Source organism: Coregonus lavaretus, assembly GCF_964263955.1.
Source record: "Coregonus lavaretus genome assembly, contig: HAP1_SCAFFOLD_639, whole genome shotgun sequence".
In the NCBI taxonomy this organism is placed as follows: domain Eukaryota; kingdom Metazoa; phylum Chordata; class Actinopteri; order Salmoniformes; family Salmonidae; genus Coregonus; species Coregonus lavaretus.
The window spans coordinates 266,419-282,838 of record NW_028164366.1 but is presented as its reverse complement, the minus strand read 5'-3'; the positions used below and the strand labels follow the sequence as shown (position 1 = coordinate 282,838).

At 44.8% G+C, this 16,420-nt stretch overlaps 1 protein-coding gene across 1 annotated transcript in view; it reads left to right on the top strand.

The window, feature by feature from the left end:
- The first annotated feature begins 230 nt into the window (after nt 1-230).
- LOC311117114 (lysophosphatidic acid receptor 1) overlaps nt 231-16,420 on the top strand; it is a 46,915-nt gene continuing 30,725 nt past the window's right edge. The window contains exon 1 of the mRNA XM_084192104.1: nt 231-984. Coding sequence (XP_084048230.1) covers nt 243-984 — 742 coding nt within the window. The 5' untranslated portion in view covers nt 231-242. The remainder of the gene's footprint in view (nt 985-16,420) is intronic.

The window sequence follows — 16,420 nt, the reverse complement described above, 5'->3', positions numbered from 1 at the left end:
GTAGAATCAGATTTAAAAAACAGATAAAAATACACCTTATAAAACAGTGAGGACTGTGAAGAGACACACACACAGGCACAGACACACAGACACATGATAAGACACGCACTCTATACACACGTACACATGGATGTTATATTTTAGCTATGTGGTAGTAGAGTAGTGGCCTGAGGGAACACACCCTGCTGTGACTCCCTCTAACCCCCGTCTCCTCTCCTCTAGACCCCCCCTAGGAAGCCTCCATGATGGAAGAGGAACAGTGCTACTACAATGAGACCATTGCCTTCTTCTACAACCGCAGTGGAAAGTACCTGGCTACAGAGTGGAATACCGTCAGTAAGCTGGTGATGGGGCTGGGCATCACAGTATGCATCTTCATCATGCTGGCTAACCTGCTGGTCATGGTGGCCATCTACGTCAACCGCCGCTTCCACTTCCCCATTTACTACCTGATGGCCAACTTGGCCGCCGCCGACTTCTTTGCAGGGCTGGCGTACTTCTACCTGATGTTCAACACGGGACCGAACACGCGGCGCCTCACGGTCTCCACGTGGCTGCTCCGACAGGGTCTCATCGACACGTCCCTCACGGCGTCCGTGTGTAACCTCCTCGCCATCGCCATCGAGCGCCACATCACCGTGTTCCGCATGCAGCTGCACACGCGCATGTCCAACCGGCGTGTCGTCGTGGTGATAGTGGTCATCTGGACCATGTCTATCGTCATGGGAGCCATCCCGTCGGTGGGGTGGAACTGTATCTGTGACATCAGCACGTGTTCTAGCATGGCGCCGCTCTACTGTAACTCCTACCTGGTGTTCTGGGCCGTGTTCAACCTGGTCACCTTCCTGGTCATGGTGGTGCTGTACGCTCACATCTTTATGTACGTGAGGCAGAGGACCATGAGGATGAGCAGACACAGCTCCGGACCACGTAGGAACAGAGACACCATGATGAGCCTGCTGAAGACTGTCGTCATCGTATTGGGTAAGAACCTCGACCACCTTCACAACATACACTATATACAGTGAGGGAAAAAAATATTTGATCCCCTGCTGATTTTGTACGTTTGCCCACTGACAAAGACATGATCAGTCTATAATTTTAATGGTAGATTTATTTGACTGTGAGAGACAGAATAACAACAAAAAAATCCATAAAAACGAATGTCAAAAATGTTATAAATTGATTTGCATTTTAATGAGGGAATTAAGTATTTGACCCCTCTGCAAAACATGACTTAGTACTTGGTGGTAAAACCCTTGCTGGCAATCACAGAGGTCAGACGTTTCTTGTAGTTGGCCACCAGGTTTGCACACATCTCAGGAGGGATTTTTGTCCCACTCCTCTTTGCAGATCTTCTCCAAGTCATTAAGGTTTCGAGGCTGACGTTTGGAAACTCAAACCTTCAGCTCCCTCCACAAATTTTCTATGGGATTAAGTTCTGGAGACTGGCTAGGCCACTCCAGGACCTTAATGTGCTTCTTATTGAGCCACTCCTTTGTTGCCTTGGCTGTGTGTTTTGGGTCATTGTCATGCTGGAATACCCATCCACGACCCATTTTCAATGCCCTGGCTGAGGGAAGGAGGTTCTCACCCAAGATTTGACGGTACATGGCCCCGTCCATCGTCCCTTTGATGCGGTGAAGTTGTCCTGTCCCCTTAGCAGAAAAACAACCCCAAAGCATAATGTTTCCACCTCCATGTCTGACGGTGGGGATGGTGTTCTTGGGGTCATAGGCAGCATTTCTCCTCATCTTAACACGGCGAGTTGAGTTGATGCCAAAGAGCTCCATTTTGGTCTCATCTGACCATAAAACTTTCACCCAGTTCTCCTCTGAATCATTCAGATGTTCATTGGCAAACTTCAGACGGGCCTGTATATGTGCTTTCTTGAGCAGGGGGACCTTGCGGGCGCTGCATGATTTCAGTCCTTCACGGCTTGGCGTAGTCTGTTACCAATTGTTTTCTTGGTGACTCTAGTCTCAGCTGCCTTAAGATCATTGACAAGATCCTCCCGTGTAGTTCTGGGCTGATTCCTCACCGTTCTCATGATCATTGCAACTCCACGAGGTGAGATCTTGCATGGAGCCCCAGGCCGAGGGAGATTGACAGTTATTTTGTGTTTCTTCCATTTGCGAATGATTGCACCAACTGTTGTCACCTTCTCACCAAGCTGCTTGGCGATGGTCTTGTAGCCCATTCCAGCCTTGTGTAGGTCTACAATCTTGTCCCTGACATCCTTGGAGAGCTCTTTGGTCTTGGCCATGGTGGAAAGTTTTGAATCTGATTGATTGATTGCTTCTGTGGACAGGTGTCTTTTATACAGGTAACAAGCTGAGATTAGGAGCACTCCCTTTAAGAGTGTGCTCCTAATCTCAGCTCGTTACCTGTATAAAAGACAACTGGGAGTCAGAAATCTTTCTGATTGAGAGGGGGTCAAATACTTATTTCCCTCATTAAAATGCAAATCAATTCATAACATGTTTGACATGCGTTTTTCTGGATTTTTGTTGTTGTTATTCTGTCTCTCACTGTTCAAATAAACCTACCATTAAAATTATAGACTGATCATTTCTTTGTCAGTGGGCAAACGTACAAAATCAGCAGGGGATCAAATACTTTTTTCCCTCACTGTGTGTTAAATACGGGTACTGGGTAGGTTAGGATTAGGACCACGTAGGAACAGAGACACCATGATGAGCCTGCTGAAGACTGTAAGATCCACTGGGCCAAAAGGGTCCATATCAGGGGATGTCTTTACATGACATGTTTTTGATATGCTAGAGAATACAGACAATATCCAATGGATATATTTCCCAGTATCCCGACATTCTGAATCCAGATGTGTCTTTTTTAGACCTCTGTGATATTGGGTATCTCTGAGTATCACACATGGCCGGATGTGGACTCATTCAATATCCTGAGATATGTGACATCATCCTATTTTCTCTCTTCATGTTGACAAATACTGACTGTATACGTCGCATATCTGGGTTTTTCTCAGCACATTCAAAATAGGAAGCTATATTAATTATAGATATGCTACTCTTGGCTGAGGTACATATCCGGAAATGTAATGCTTTTTGATATGCTGAAAATATGGACGATTTCTGATGCATTTCTGAGTTTTCAGCACATGCTCAATAATCGGACAAATATAAAATCCAATTAATTATTTCAGACACTATAGTTGTTGTATTCCCTCTGCATAAAGGCTCGCCAAACCGCCAGCTAAACGCACTGTAACTGGTAGCTTAGTAACAACAATCATGCATTTTCTTTCATTTTTTAATTTGGGCACCACAATGAGTGTGTAAATGGTGTGTAAATGGCTTTACTCAAAGCAAGTGGCATGTCATTGGTAAAGATTGAAAAAATGAAGGTGCCTAGACAGCTGCCCTGGGAAATTCCTGATTCTGCCTAAATTATGTTGGAGAAGCTTCCATTAAAGAACACATTTACATTTACATTTTCGTCATTTAGCAGACGCTCTTATCCAGAGTGACTTACAAATTGGTGCATTCACCTTCTGATAACCAGTGGGATAACCACTTTACAATAGTTTTTTTTTTTTTTTTTTGGGGGGGGGGGGGGGGGGGGGGGCAAGGGGGGGTAGGAGGATTACTTTATCCTATCCCAGGTATTCCTTAAAGAGGTGGGGTTTCAAGTGTCTCCGGAAGGTGGTGAGTGACTCCACTGTCCTGGCGTCGTGAGGGAGCTTGTTCCACCATTGGGGTGCCAGAGCAGCAAACAGTTTTTGACTGGGCTGAGCGGTAACTGTGCTTCCGCAGAGGTAGTGGAGCCAGCAGGCCAGAGGTGGATGAACTGACTGATCAGAGCCTGAAGGTACGGAGGTGCCGTTCCCCTCACAGCTCCATAGGCAAGCACCATGGTCTTGTAGCAGATGCGAGCTTCAACTGGAAGCCAGTGGGAGAACTTGGGAAGGTTGAACACCAGATGGGCTGCGGCATTCTGGATGAGTTGTAGGGGTTTAATGGCACAGGCAGGGAGCCCAGCCAACAGCGAGTTGCAGGAATCCAGACGGGAGATGACAAGTGCCTGGATTAGGACCTGTGCCGCTTCCTGTGTAAGGCAGGGTCGTACTCTCTGAATGTTGTAGAGCATGAACCTACAGGATCGGGTCACCGCCTTGATGTTAGCGGAGAATGATAGGGTGTTGTCCAGGGTCACACCAAGGCTCTTCGCACTCTGGGAGGAGGACACAACGGAGTTGTCAACCATGATGGCGAGATCATGGAACGAGCAGTCCTTCCCCGGGAGGAAGAGCAGCTCCGTCTTGCCGAGGTTCAGCTTGAGGTGGTGATCCGACATCCACACTGATATGTCTGCCAGACATGCAGAGATGCGATTCGCCACCTGGTTATCAGAAGGGGGAAAGGAGAAGATTAGTTGTGTGTCGTCTGCGTAGCAATGATAGGAGAGGCCATGTGAGGATATGACAGAGCCAAGTGACTTGGTGTATAGCGAGAATAGGAGAGGGCCTAGACCTGAGCCCTGGGGGACACCAGTGGTGAGAGCACGTGGTGCGAAGACAGATTCTCGCCACGCCACTTGGTAGGAGCGACCGGTCAGGTAGGACGCAATCCAAGAGTGAGCCGCGACGGAGATGCCCAACTCGGAGAGGGTGGAGAGGTGGATCTGGTTCACAGTATTAAAGGCAGCAGACAGATCTAGAAGGACAAGAGCAGAGGAGAGAGAGTTAGCTTTAGCAGTGCGAAGAGCCTCCGTGACACAGAGAAGAGCAGTCTCAGTTGAATGACCAGTCTTGAAACCTGACTGGTTTGGATCAAGAAGGTCATTCTGAGAGAGATAGCAAGAGAGTTGGCTAAAGACGGCACACTCAAGAGTTTTGGAGAGAAAAGAAAGAAGGGATACTGGTCTGTAGTTGTTGACATCAGAGGGATCGAGTGTTGGTTTTTTGAGAAGGGGTGCAACTCTCGCTCTCTTGAAGACGGAAGGGACATAGCCAGCGGTCAAGGATGAGTTGATGAGCGAGGTGAGGTAAGGGAGAAGGTCACCGGAGATGGTCTGGAGAAGAGAGGAGGGGATAGGGTCAAGCGGGCAGGTTGTTGGGCGGCCGGCCGTCACAAGTCGCAAGATTTCATCTGGAGAGAGAGGGGAGAAATAAGTCAAAGCATAGGGTAGGGCAGTGTGAGCAGGACCAGCAATGTCATTTGACTTAACAAACGAGGATCGGATGTCGTCAACCTTCTTTTCAAAATGGTTGACGAAGTCATCCACAGAGAGGGAGGGGGGGGGGGGGAGGAGGATTCAGCAGGGAGGAGAATGTGGCAAAGAGCTTCCTAGGGTTAGAGGCAGATGCTTGGAATTTAGAGTGGTAGAAAGTGGCTTTAACAGCAGAAACAGATGAAGAAAATGTAGAGAGGAGGGAGTGAAAAGATGCCATGTCCGCAGGGAGTCTAGTTTTTCTCCATTTCCGCTCGGCTGCCTGGAGCCCTATTCTGTGAGCTCGCAATGAGTCGTCAATCCACGGAGCAGGAGGGGAGGACCGAGCCGGCCGGGAGGATAGGGGACATAGAGAGTCAAAGGATGCAGAAAGGGAGGAGAGGAGGGTTGAGGAGGCAGAATCAGGAGATTGGAGGGAGAAGGATTGAGCAGAGGGAAGAGATGATAGGATGGAAGAGGAGAGAGTAGCGGGAGAGAGAGAGCGAAGGTTGCGACGGTGCATTACCATCTGAGTAGGGGCAGAGTGAGTAGTGTTGGAGGAGAGCGAGAGAGAAAAGGATACAAAGTAGTGGTCAGAGACTTGGAGTTGAGTTGCAGTGAGATTAGTAGAAGAACAGCATCTACTAAAGATGAGGTCAAACGTATTGCCTGCCTTGTGAGTAGGGGGGGACTGTGAGAGGGTGAGGTCAAAAGAGGAGAGGAGTGGAAAGAAGGAGGCAGAGAGAAATTAGTCAAAGGTAGACGTAGGGAGGTTGAAGTCACCCAGAACTGTGAGGGGTGAGCCATCCTCAGGAAAGGAACTTATCAAGGCGTCAAGCTCATTGATGAACTCTCCAAGGGAACCTGGAGGGCGATAGATGACAAGGATGTTAAGCTTGAATGGGCTAGTGACTGTGACAGCATGGAATTCAAATGAGATAGACAGATGGGTCAGGGGAAAAAGAGAGAATGTCCACTTGGGAGAGATGAGGATTCCTGTGCCACCACCCCGCTGACCAGATGCTCTCGGGGTATGCGAGAACACGTGGTCAGACGAGGAGAGAGCAGTAGGAGTAGCAGTGTTTTCAGTGGTAATCCATGTTTCCATCAACGCCATGAAGTTGAGGGACTGGAGGGTAGCATAGGCTGAGATGAACTCTGCCTTGTTGGCCGCAGAACGGCAGTTCCAGAGGCTGCCTGAGACCTGGGTCGTGCGTGCAGGCACCACCAGGTTAGAGAGGCAGCAGCCACGCGGTGTGAGGCATTTGTATAGCCTGTGCGGAGAGGAGAGAACAGGGATAGACAGAGGCATAGTTGACAGGCTACAGAAAATGGCTTCAATAATGCAAAGGAGATCGGAATGAAATGAACTAAACATCTGGGAAAGCGAGAGAGCGGGGCCTCCCTCACTTACGTTTCACTGAAACACCCAAATATAACTCTCCCAAATTCCACCTCAGAAACTAGAATTGTTGTAAACTACAGCGGTTCAATGTTTTCTAGGAATAGACTAACTTAGTTTATTCAGCTAGCTAACTTGGTACAGTATTCTTCTGTGAAAACTGTCCAGGGCACCTAGTCATATGACGCCACAGCCAGCTAGCATGCCGGCCTCCAACAACACGGTTTAGCACCAATACTCGGCCACAACAAACCACCAGTGTGTCAACACGCCAAGCAGATCATTTGTGTCCGTGTCTAACGTTGTGGGTTAGGCTCGACAGCTTGAGCGAGTCCGTCGTCAACTTATTCAGCCAGTTAGTTAGCTAGAATAGTTAGCATACTAGCTAGCCATTGCTTTCTGCCAACGAAGAAACCCGTTCTCCCACGGCATTAACACACAGAGAGAGCCAAGCTAACGTTAACTAGTCACCCATGTCCCGAATTCCCTTGAACGACTCTGGCTACCAGTAATTAAAAACAAAACACAAATGTAGGTTATGACTTACCCCTAGCAGCTACTGTTAGCTAGCCAAGTGCAAAGCTAGCCACTGAATTGACTAAGCCAGTTCGCGTCTGTTCGCTACGTCGTTCCAGCTATTGTTTACTAGTAGCTATCCAGGTAGCAACAAGCTAGCTAAATTTCAAGCACAGTAGCCACTTACTACCTAACGTTAACGGTTCAGACAATGAGGTTAGAAAACAGCTGAATGGTAGGCAATTATTGTATGTAATTATTGTAGGCAGCCAGCTGGCGTAATTACAGGCACTCTCAGGCGTGAAACAACTATACCGTTGCTAATAGTTGCCAGTAGCTACCCGCCAGCTAGTCCAGGTAGTGGGTTAGCTAGCTAGCTTCGTGCTTCACCGGGCTCAGCCGAATACAATACAATACAATACTAAACTGCAATAATTACATACAACAACCCACGATACCTACCTACAATACCTAACTACAATCTAAATACATAGTTTAAGCTTTACTCGACAAAGCCCAAACTATGTATAAAGCCAAGCTTACCCCACGACCTCACCCGACAACCTCCTCCTGCTCTCGCCTCTGATTACGGCCACAAAGTCCCTTGTTTCCGAGGGAACAAACAACATCTCTGAAGCAACCCGGAGGTCTCCTTTGCCTGCGTGGCCGTGATGGGAGCAGAGTGTCCAGATGTGGAACAGGGGGCTCAGACCGTGGCAGTGGGCTGCCCCTCTGGGGCCCAGGGGATGAAGGCAGGGAGATGGGGGACAAGGATAAGGGAACAGGGAATAGAATCCGTGGCTCTGGGGAACCACGCGGTGACTGGGTGAGAGGGCTGTCTGGAGCCTTGTCTGTGGTGCCTGGGGGTGGGTGCTTAGAGAATGTCATTGCCAGAGAGGGTAATTGTGGGGGTCCCTGGGGTTCTGTATGGTTAGCCAACCTGTCCCGGTGCAGTGCCCCCTGGGAGAAAGCTACACCCGGTACACAACCTCCCCTAACCTCTCCAGGAAGCTGCAGGGTCCCACCAAGTGGCTGTCCAACTTGGGGCATCTGCTTGTCTTTCTCAGGGGGCTGTAGACCCAGACCAGCTCGGGGTAAGTTATAACTTACCCCTAGCAGCTACTGTTAGCTAGCCAAGTGCAAAGCTAGCCACTGAATCGATTCGGCCAGTTCGCGTCTGTTAGCTAGGTCGTTCCAGCTATTGTTTAGTAGCTACAAGCATTCAAATTAATTGTGTAGGTTCGATACTTGTTTGCTAAGAGTAGCCACTTCGCCCCTGTAGTCTTCTGCAGGCAAACAGTTGCTACATTGAAAGTCTGGAATAAAGCGAAATAAAGGCTAGCTAAGATAGCTGGGCTTCCGTGTCTCTCTAATTTTCTTTATTTTTACTATTTTCTACATTGTAGAATAATAGTGAAGACATAAAAACTATGAAATAACACATATGGAATCATGTAGTAACCAAAAAAGTGTTAAACAAATAAAATATATTTTATATTTGAGATTCTTCAAATAGCCACCCTTTGCCTTGATGCCAGCTTTGCACACTCTTGGCATTCTCTCAACCAGCTTCATGAGTTAGTCACCTGGAATGCATTTCAATTAACAGGTTTGCCTTCTTAAAAGTTAATTTGTGGAATTTATTTAATTATTAATGCATTTCAGCCAATCAGTTGTGTTGTGACAAGGTAGAGGGGGTATACAGAAGATAGCCCTATTTGGTAAAAGACCAAGTCCATATTATGGCTAGAACAGCTCAAATAACCAAAGAGAAACGACAGTACATCATTACTTTAAGACATGAAGGTCAGTCAATACGAAACATTTCAAGAACTTTGAAAGTTTCTTCAAGTGCAGTCGCAAAGACCATCAAGCGCTATGATGAAACTGGCTCTCATGAGGACCACCACAGGAATGGAAGACCCAGTGTTACCTCTGCTGCAGAGGATAAGTTCATTAGAGTTACCAGCCTCAGAAATTGCAGCCCAACAGTGTTGCCTTGATAACAGCTTTGTACACTCTTGGCATTCTCTTAACCATCTTCATGAGGAATGCTTTTGCAACAGTCTTGAAGGAGTTCCCACATATGCTGAGCACTTGTTGACTGCCTTTCCTTCACTCTGCGGTCCAACTCATCTCAAACCATCTCATTGGGTTGAGGTCGGGTGATTGTGGAGGCCAGGTCATCTGATGCAGCACTCCAACACTCTCCTTGGTCAAATAGCCCTTACACAGCCTGGAGGTGTGTTTTGGGTCATTGTCCTGTTGAAAAATAAATGATAGTCCCACTAAGCACAAACCAGGTAAGATGGCATATCGCTGCAGAATACTGTGGTAACCATGCAGGTTAAGTGTGCCTTAAATTCTAAATAAATCACTGACAGTGTCACCAGCAAAGCACCCCCACACCATCACACCTCCTCCTCCATGCTTCACAGTGGGAACCACACATGTACAGATCATCCGTTCACCTACTCTGCGTCTCACAAAGACACGGCAGTTGGAACCACAAATCTCAAATTTGGACTCATCAGACCAAAGGACAGATTTCCACTGGTATAATGTCCATTGCTCGTGTTTCTTGGCCCAAGCAGGTTTCTACTTCTTATTGGTGTCCTTTAGTAGTGGTTTCTTTGCAGCAATTCGACCATGAAGGCCTGATTCACACAGTCTCCTCTGAACAGTTGATGTTGAGATGTGTCTGTTACTTGAACTCTGTGAAGCATTTATTTGGGCTGCAATTTGAGGTGCGGTTAACTCTAATGAACTTATCTTCTGCAGCAGAGGTAACTCTGGGTCTTCCTTTCCTGTGGCGGTCCTCATGAGAGCCAGTTTCAACATAGCGCTTGATGGTTTTTGCGACTGCACTTGAATTCTTGAAATGTTCCGTATTGACTGACCTTCATGTCTTAAAGTAATGATGGAATGTCATTTCTCTTTCCTTATTTGAGCTGTTCTAGCCATAATATCAATCAATCAATCAATCAATTTTATTTTATATAGCCCTTCGTACATCAGCTGATATCTCGAAGTGCTGTACAGAAACCCAGCCTAAAACCCCAAACAGCTAGTAATGCAGGTGTAGAAGCACGGTGGCTAGGAAAAACTCCCTAGAAAGGCCAAAACCTAGGAAGAAACCTAGAGAGGAACCAGGCTATGAGGGGTGGCCAGTCCTCTTCTGGCTGTGCCGGGTGGAGATTATAACAGAACCATGCTAAGATGGACTTGGTCTTTTACCAAATAGGGCTATCTTCTGTATAGCACCCCTACCTTGTCACAACACAACTGATTGGCTGAAACGCATTAAGAAGGAAAGAAATTCCACAAATTAACTTTTAAGAAGGCACACCTGTTAATTGAAATGCATTCCAGGTAACTACCTCATGAAGCTGGTTGAGCGAATGCTAAGACTGTGCAAAGCTGTCATCAAGGCAAAGGGTGGCTACTTTGAAGGATCTCAAATATAAAATATATTTTGATTTGTTTAACAATTTTATGGTTAATACATGATTCCATATGTGTTATTTCATAGTTTTGATGTCTTCACCATTATTCTACACTGTAGAAAATAGTAAAAATAAAGAAAAACCCTGGAATGAGTAGGTGTGTTCAAACTTTTGAGTGGTACTGTATGTGTACACTGCCGTTCAAAAGTTTGGGGTCACTTAGAAATGTCCTTGTTTTCGAAAGAAAATCATTTTTTTTGTCCATTAAAATAACATCAAATTGATCAGAAATACAGTGTAGACATTGTTAATGTTGTAAATGGCTATTGTAGCTGGAAACAGCTGATTTTTTATGGAATATCTACATAGGCATACATAGGCCCATTATCAGCAACCATCAGTCCTGTGTTCCAATGGCACGTTGTGTTTGCTAATCCAAGTTTATCATTTAAAAAGGCTAATTGATTATTAGAAAACCCTTTTGCAATTATGTTAGCACAGCTGATAACTGTTGTGCTGTTTAAAGTAGCAATAAATCTGGCCTTCTTGAGACTAGTTGAGTATCTGCAGCATCAGCAATTGTGGGTTCGGTTACAGGCTCAAAATGGCCAGAAACAAATAGCATTCTTCTGAAACTCATCAGTCTATTCTTGTTCTGAGAAATGAAGGCTATTCCATGCGAGAAATTAGCAAGAAACTGAAGATCTCGTACAACGCTGTGTACTTCTCCCTTCACAGAACAACGCAAACTGGCTCTAACCAGAATAGAAAGAGGAGTGGGAGGCCTGGTACAACCTGGTATTAAAACTGATTTTTGGGGGGTATGTATAATTTGATTTACACAACATGCCTACCACTTTGTAGATGCAAAATATGTTTTATTGTGAAACAAGCAAGAAATAAGACAAAAAAACAGAATACTTGAGCGTGCATAACTATTCACCCCCCCAAAGTCAATACTTTGTAGAGCCACCTTTTGCACAATTACAGCTGCAAGTCTCTTGGGGTATGTCTCTATAAGCTTGGCACATCTAGCCACTGGGATTTTGGCCCATTCTTCAAGGCAAAACTGCTCCAGCTCCTTCAAGTTGGATGGGTTCTGCTGGTGTACAGCAATCTTTAAGTCATACCACATATTCTCAACTGGATTGAGGACTGGGCTTTGACTAGGCCGTTCCAAGACATTTAAATGTTTCCCCTTAAACCACTCGAGTCTTTCACGTGCCTTTTTGCAAACTCCAGGCGTGCTGTGCTTCTGTCTTGCCACTCTCCCATGAAGCCCGGTTTGGTGAAGTGCTGTAGAGACTGTTGTCCTTCTAGTAGGTTCTCCCGTCTCAGCCAAGGAACTCTGTTGTTCTGTAAGAGTTGTCATTGGCTTCTAGGTCACCTTCCTGACCAAGTTTCTTCTTGCCCGGCTGCTTAGTTTGGTCGGACAACCAGCTCTAGGCAGAGTCTGGATAGTTCCATATGTTTTTCAATTTCCCAATGATGGAGACCACTGTGCTCTTGGAAACTTTCAACACTCTAGACATAGTTTTATACCCTTCCCCAGATATATGCCTCATCACAATTATATCTCAGAGATCTACAGACAGTTCCTTGGACTTCATGGTATAGTTTCTGCTCTGACATTAACTGTCACCTGAGGGACCTTACATAGAGATTCTTTTTTTTAAAATCCATTTTGAATTCAGGCTGTAACACAACAAAATGTGGAATAAGTCATGGAGTATGAATACTTTCTGAAGGCAGTGTAGGCAACAACCAGCTGATTGTCAAGTCAATAAGATAGTTATGAAGGACAGCTAGGCTAAGGTTACTTCTCCTCTGCTAGATAGCTAGCCAACTAAAGCTAACATACAATCACATCAAGCAGCTGAAATGATAGCTAGGCTAAGGTTACTTCTCATTTTCCTAGCTAGCTAGCCAACTAAAGCTAACACACAATCACATCAAGCAGCTGAAATGACAGCTAGGCTAAGGTTACTTCTCATTTTGCTAGCTAGCTAGCCAACTAAAGCTAACACACAATCACATCAAGCAACTGAAATGACAGTATTTTATTTTTAAAACAGAAGCAGCAGAGATGTGCTTTGAAAATAGCAATTTGGATTAAAGGTGAAATTCACCCAGAACCAGTTCTGGGCCCTTTATAACACTTGCCTGGCTGTTTGTCAGTACCCCAGGCAGTTTCTAGGTCCATTGTTTGAGTATTTAGATTTCAGTATTTTTATATAAAAATGATCACTTTCCAAAAATGACCTAAAATGCATTTAAAAAAAGGTGTATATATTATTACATACAGTGGCTTGTGAAAGTATTCACCCCCCTTGGCATTTTTCCTATTTTGTTGCCTTACAACCTGGAATTAAAATGGAAGTTTGGGGGGTTTGTATCATTTGATTTACACAACATGCTACCACTTTGAAGATGCAACATATTTCTTATTGTGAAACAAACAAGAAATAAGACAGAAAAACAGAAAACTTGAGCGTGCATAACTATTCACCCCCCCAAAGTCAATACTTTGTAGAACCACATTTTGCAGAAATTACAGCTGCAAGTCTCTTGGGGTATGTCTCTATAAGCTTGGCACATCTAGCCACTGGGAATTTTGCCCATTCTTCAAGGCAAAACTGCTCCAGCTCCTTCAAGTTGGATGGGTTCCGCTGGGCTTTGACTAGGCCATTCCTAGACGTTTCCCCTTAATCCACTCGAGTGTTGCTTTAGTGGTATGCTTAGGTTCATTGTCCTGCTGGAAGGTGAACCTCCGTCCCAGCCTCAAATCTCTGGAAGACTGAAACAGGTTTCCCTCAAGAATTTCCTGTATTTAGCGCCATCCATCATTCCTTCAATACTGACCAGTTTCCCAGTCCCTGCCGATGAAAAACATCCCCACAGCATGATGCTGCCACCACCATGCTTCACTGTGGGGATGGTGTTCTCGGGGTGATGAGAGGTTTTGGGTTTGCGCCAGACATAGCATTTTCCTTGATGGCCAAAAAGCTCAATTTTAGTCTCATCTGACCAGAGTACCTTCTTCCATATGTTTGGGGAGTCTCCCACATTGCTTTTGGCGAACACCAAACGTGTTTGCTTATTTTTTTCTTTAAGCAATGGCTTTTTTCTGGCCACTCTTCCATAAAGCCCAGCTCTGTTGAGTGTACGGCTTAAAATGGTCCTATGGACAGATACTCCAATCTCCGCTGTGGAGCTTTGCAGCTCCTTCAGGGTTATCTTTGGTCTCTTTGTTGCCTCTCTGATTAATGCCCTCCTTGCCTGGTCTGTGAGTTTTGGTGGGCGGCCCTCTCTTGGCAGGTTTGTTGTGGTGCCATATTCTTTCCATTTTTTAATAATGGATTTAATGGTGCTCCGTGGGATGTTCAAAGTTTCGGATATATTTTTATAATCCAACCCTGATCTGTACTTCTCCACAACTTTGTCCCTGACCTGTTTGGAGAGCTCCTTGGTCTTCATGGTGCCGCTTGCTTGGTGGTGCCCTTTGCTTAGTGGGGCCTTTCAGAACAGGTGTATATATACTGCGATCATGTGACAGATCATGTGACACTTAGATTGCACACAGGTGGACTTTATTTAACTAATTATGTGACTTCTGAAGGTAATTGGTTGCACCAGATCTTATTTAGGGGCTTCATAGCAAAGGGGGTGAATACATATGCACGTACCATTTTTCCGTTATTTATTTTTTAGAATTTTTATGAAACAGGTAATTTTTTTCATTTCACTTCACCAATTTGGACTATTTTGTGTATGTCATTTACATGAAATCCAAATAAAAATCCAGTTAAATTACAGGTTGTAATGCAACAAAATAGGAAAAATGGGGAGATGGGGGATGAATACTTTTGCAAGGCATTGTATATCTGCATTCTTTGTGAGTTGTATGTACTCTAACCAAAAAACTGCCTGCTGCGACACTAATTAGTGATCTCTTGGACTTTCTGACTTCTTCTTGAACTGAAGAGTCTAATCATTGTTCAAAGGGTATTAGTGGTCAAGTGAGGCTGTTTTTCTTCCTCTTCTGTGTGTGTTTCATCTAGGTAGGAGATTATTCGTAGAACAGCTAGACTGGCAATTACAAGCAACATGTTGTTCTCTACGACCACTATTGACTTTATACTTCTTACGCTGTTTGGTAATATACATTCTTGTTTATGTAGACCCAGATTGTGAAGTGCACGTCCCATACATTTTATTTCTATGGCGCGGATCCACTCGTTCTAGACACTGTTTACCTAGCCAGCATGTCATGTTGAATCAACTCCCTGTAAATAGCCTCCCTACTGTTATTTTTATTTTTTCTTTAAATATTTTTTTTTTTAAACAGACTGAGACCTGGATCTCTTTTACGGCTGTGCCCTGTGTAAACATTTCAAACATACAAAACAAAAACACAATTCAACAGAAACAATCACAGACAACATATTGATCCTCCATAACATTTTTAAAATGGGCAAGGGACACCAGAGTGTCTAACTTAAGTTGGATCTGCAGTTTGTTCCATAAATAAGGTGCAAAGGAACTGAAGGCAGTCCTACCCAACTCTGTGGAGACCACAGGAGTCTCTAATGTCATCCACATCTGTGATCTGGTTTTACAATTATTATATCTAGTGGAATTTAATGATGATATATATGGAGGTAGTTTTAAAAGAAGTGCTTTATAAATAAACAAGAGAGCATGTTGCTCTCGCTCGCCTCACAGATAGAGAGGCCCAACCCACATGTTGATATAGGAAACAGTGATGAGTTTTGTAACTATCACCCCCGTGATAAACCTGAGTGCACAACGGTAAATAGCATCCAGTGGTTTTAATGTGTTTGCCGATGCATGCATATAGATAATATCACCATAATCTAAAACAGACATAAAAGTAGCCTGCACAATTTGTTTTCTATTTACGGAGGACAGACAAGCCCTGTTTCTGTAAAGGAACCTTGTCTTGAATTTGAGCTTTTTTCCCAGTAACATGTTTTTTTTAAAAGAAAGCCTATCATCTAACCATACCCCTAAGTATTTATATTGTCAGACTACTTGAAGGGGACTACAGTAGCCAGTTACATTATGTAGGGAGGATACTGGAAAACACAGTGGAAGGCTGTCATTAGGTAGGCTATTTATGTATTTTCATCTTACAGAGTCATATAAACATCCTGTGAGTAATATTAGCTAAAACGCTTTAGAGAGCTTCCCATTTGGACCGTCAGGTGTGGCACGTTGTTTCCACTTGATCCTGGGCGTTCTGAGGAATCTTCTGCTGCATCGTCAGTCTGATGTTCTACCTCCTCCATTATCAGAATAAGCTGGTCCCGTTCTCCACAGCCAAGACATTCCTTTTCTCTTGGTCTGCCCCCTTTTCTCTTGGCCAGCCCCCTTTTCTCTTGGCCAGCCCCCTTTTCTCTTGGCCAGCCCCCTTTCCTCTTGGCCAGCCCCCTTTTCTCTTGGCCAGCCCCCTTTCCTCTTGGCCAGCCCCCTTTTCTCTTGGTCAGCCCACAAATGGAACAACTCAGCCTCAGTATACTCCTGCTCAAACCGATATGGCACAACAGTACCTTCAATTTCTTCTTCGTTCTCTATCTGACATTCTTTACTCCCGACCTAGGTCCCGACTCAAGGCATGCATTAATCTACTTCCTGGATTTCAATAAGAAAATAAGAAAATGCATTGATAAAAAAATATATATATATATTAGCCTAATGAAATAAGTTAGCTGAAATATTTTACAGAGAAAGTCATTACAAGGACTATTGCGATCACGGGAGGTCAGAGGGTGTGTTTGGGAGGTATTCATGACATTGCATGGGGTTGCTATGGGGAAGGCGGGGGTAGAATCAGCTTATTACCTAA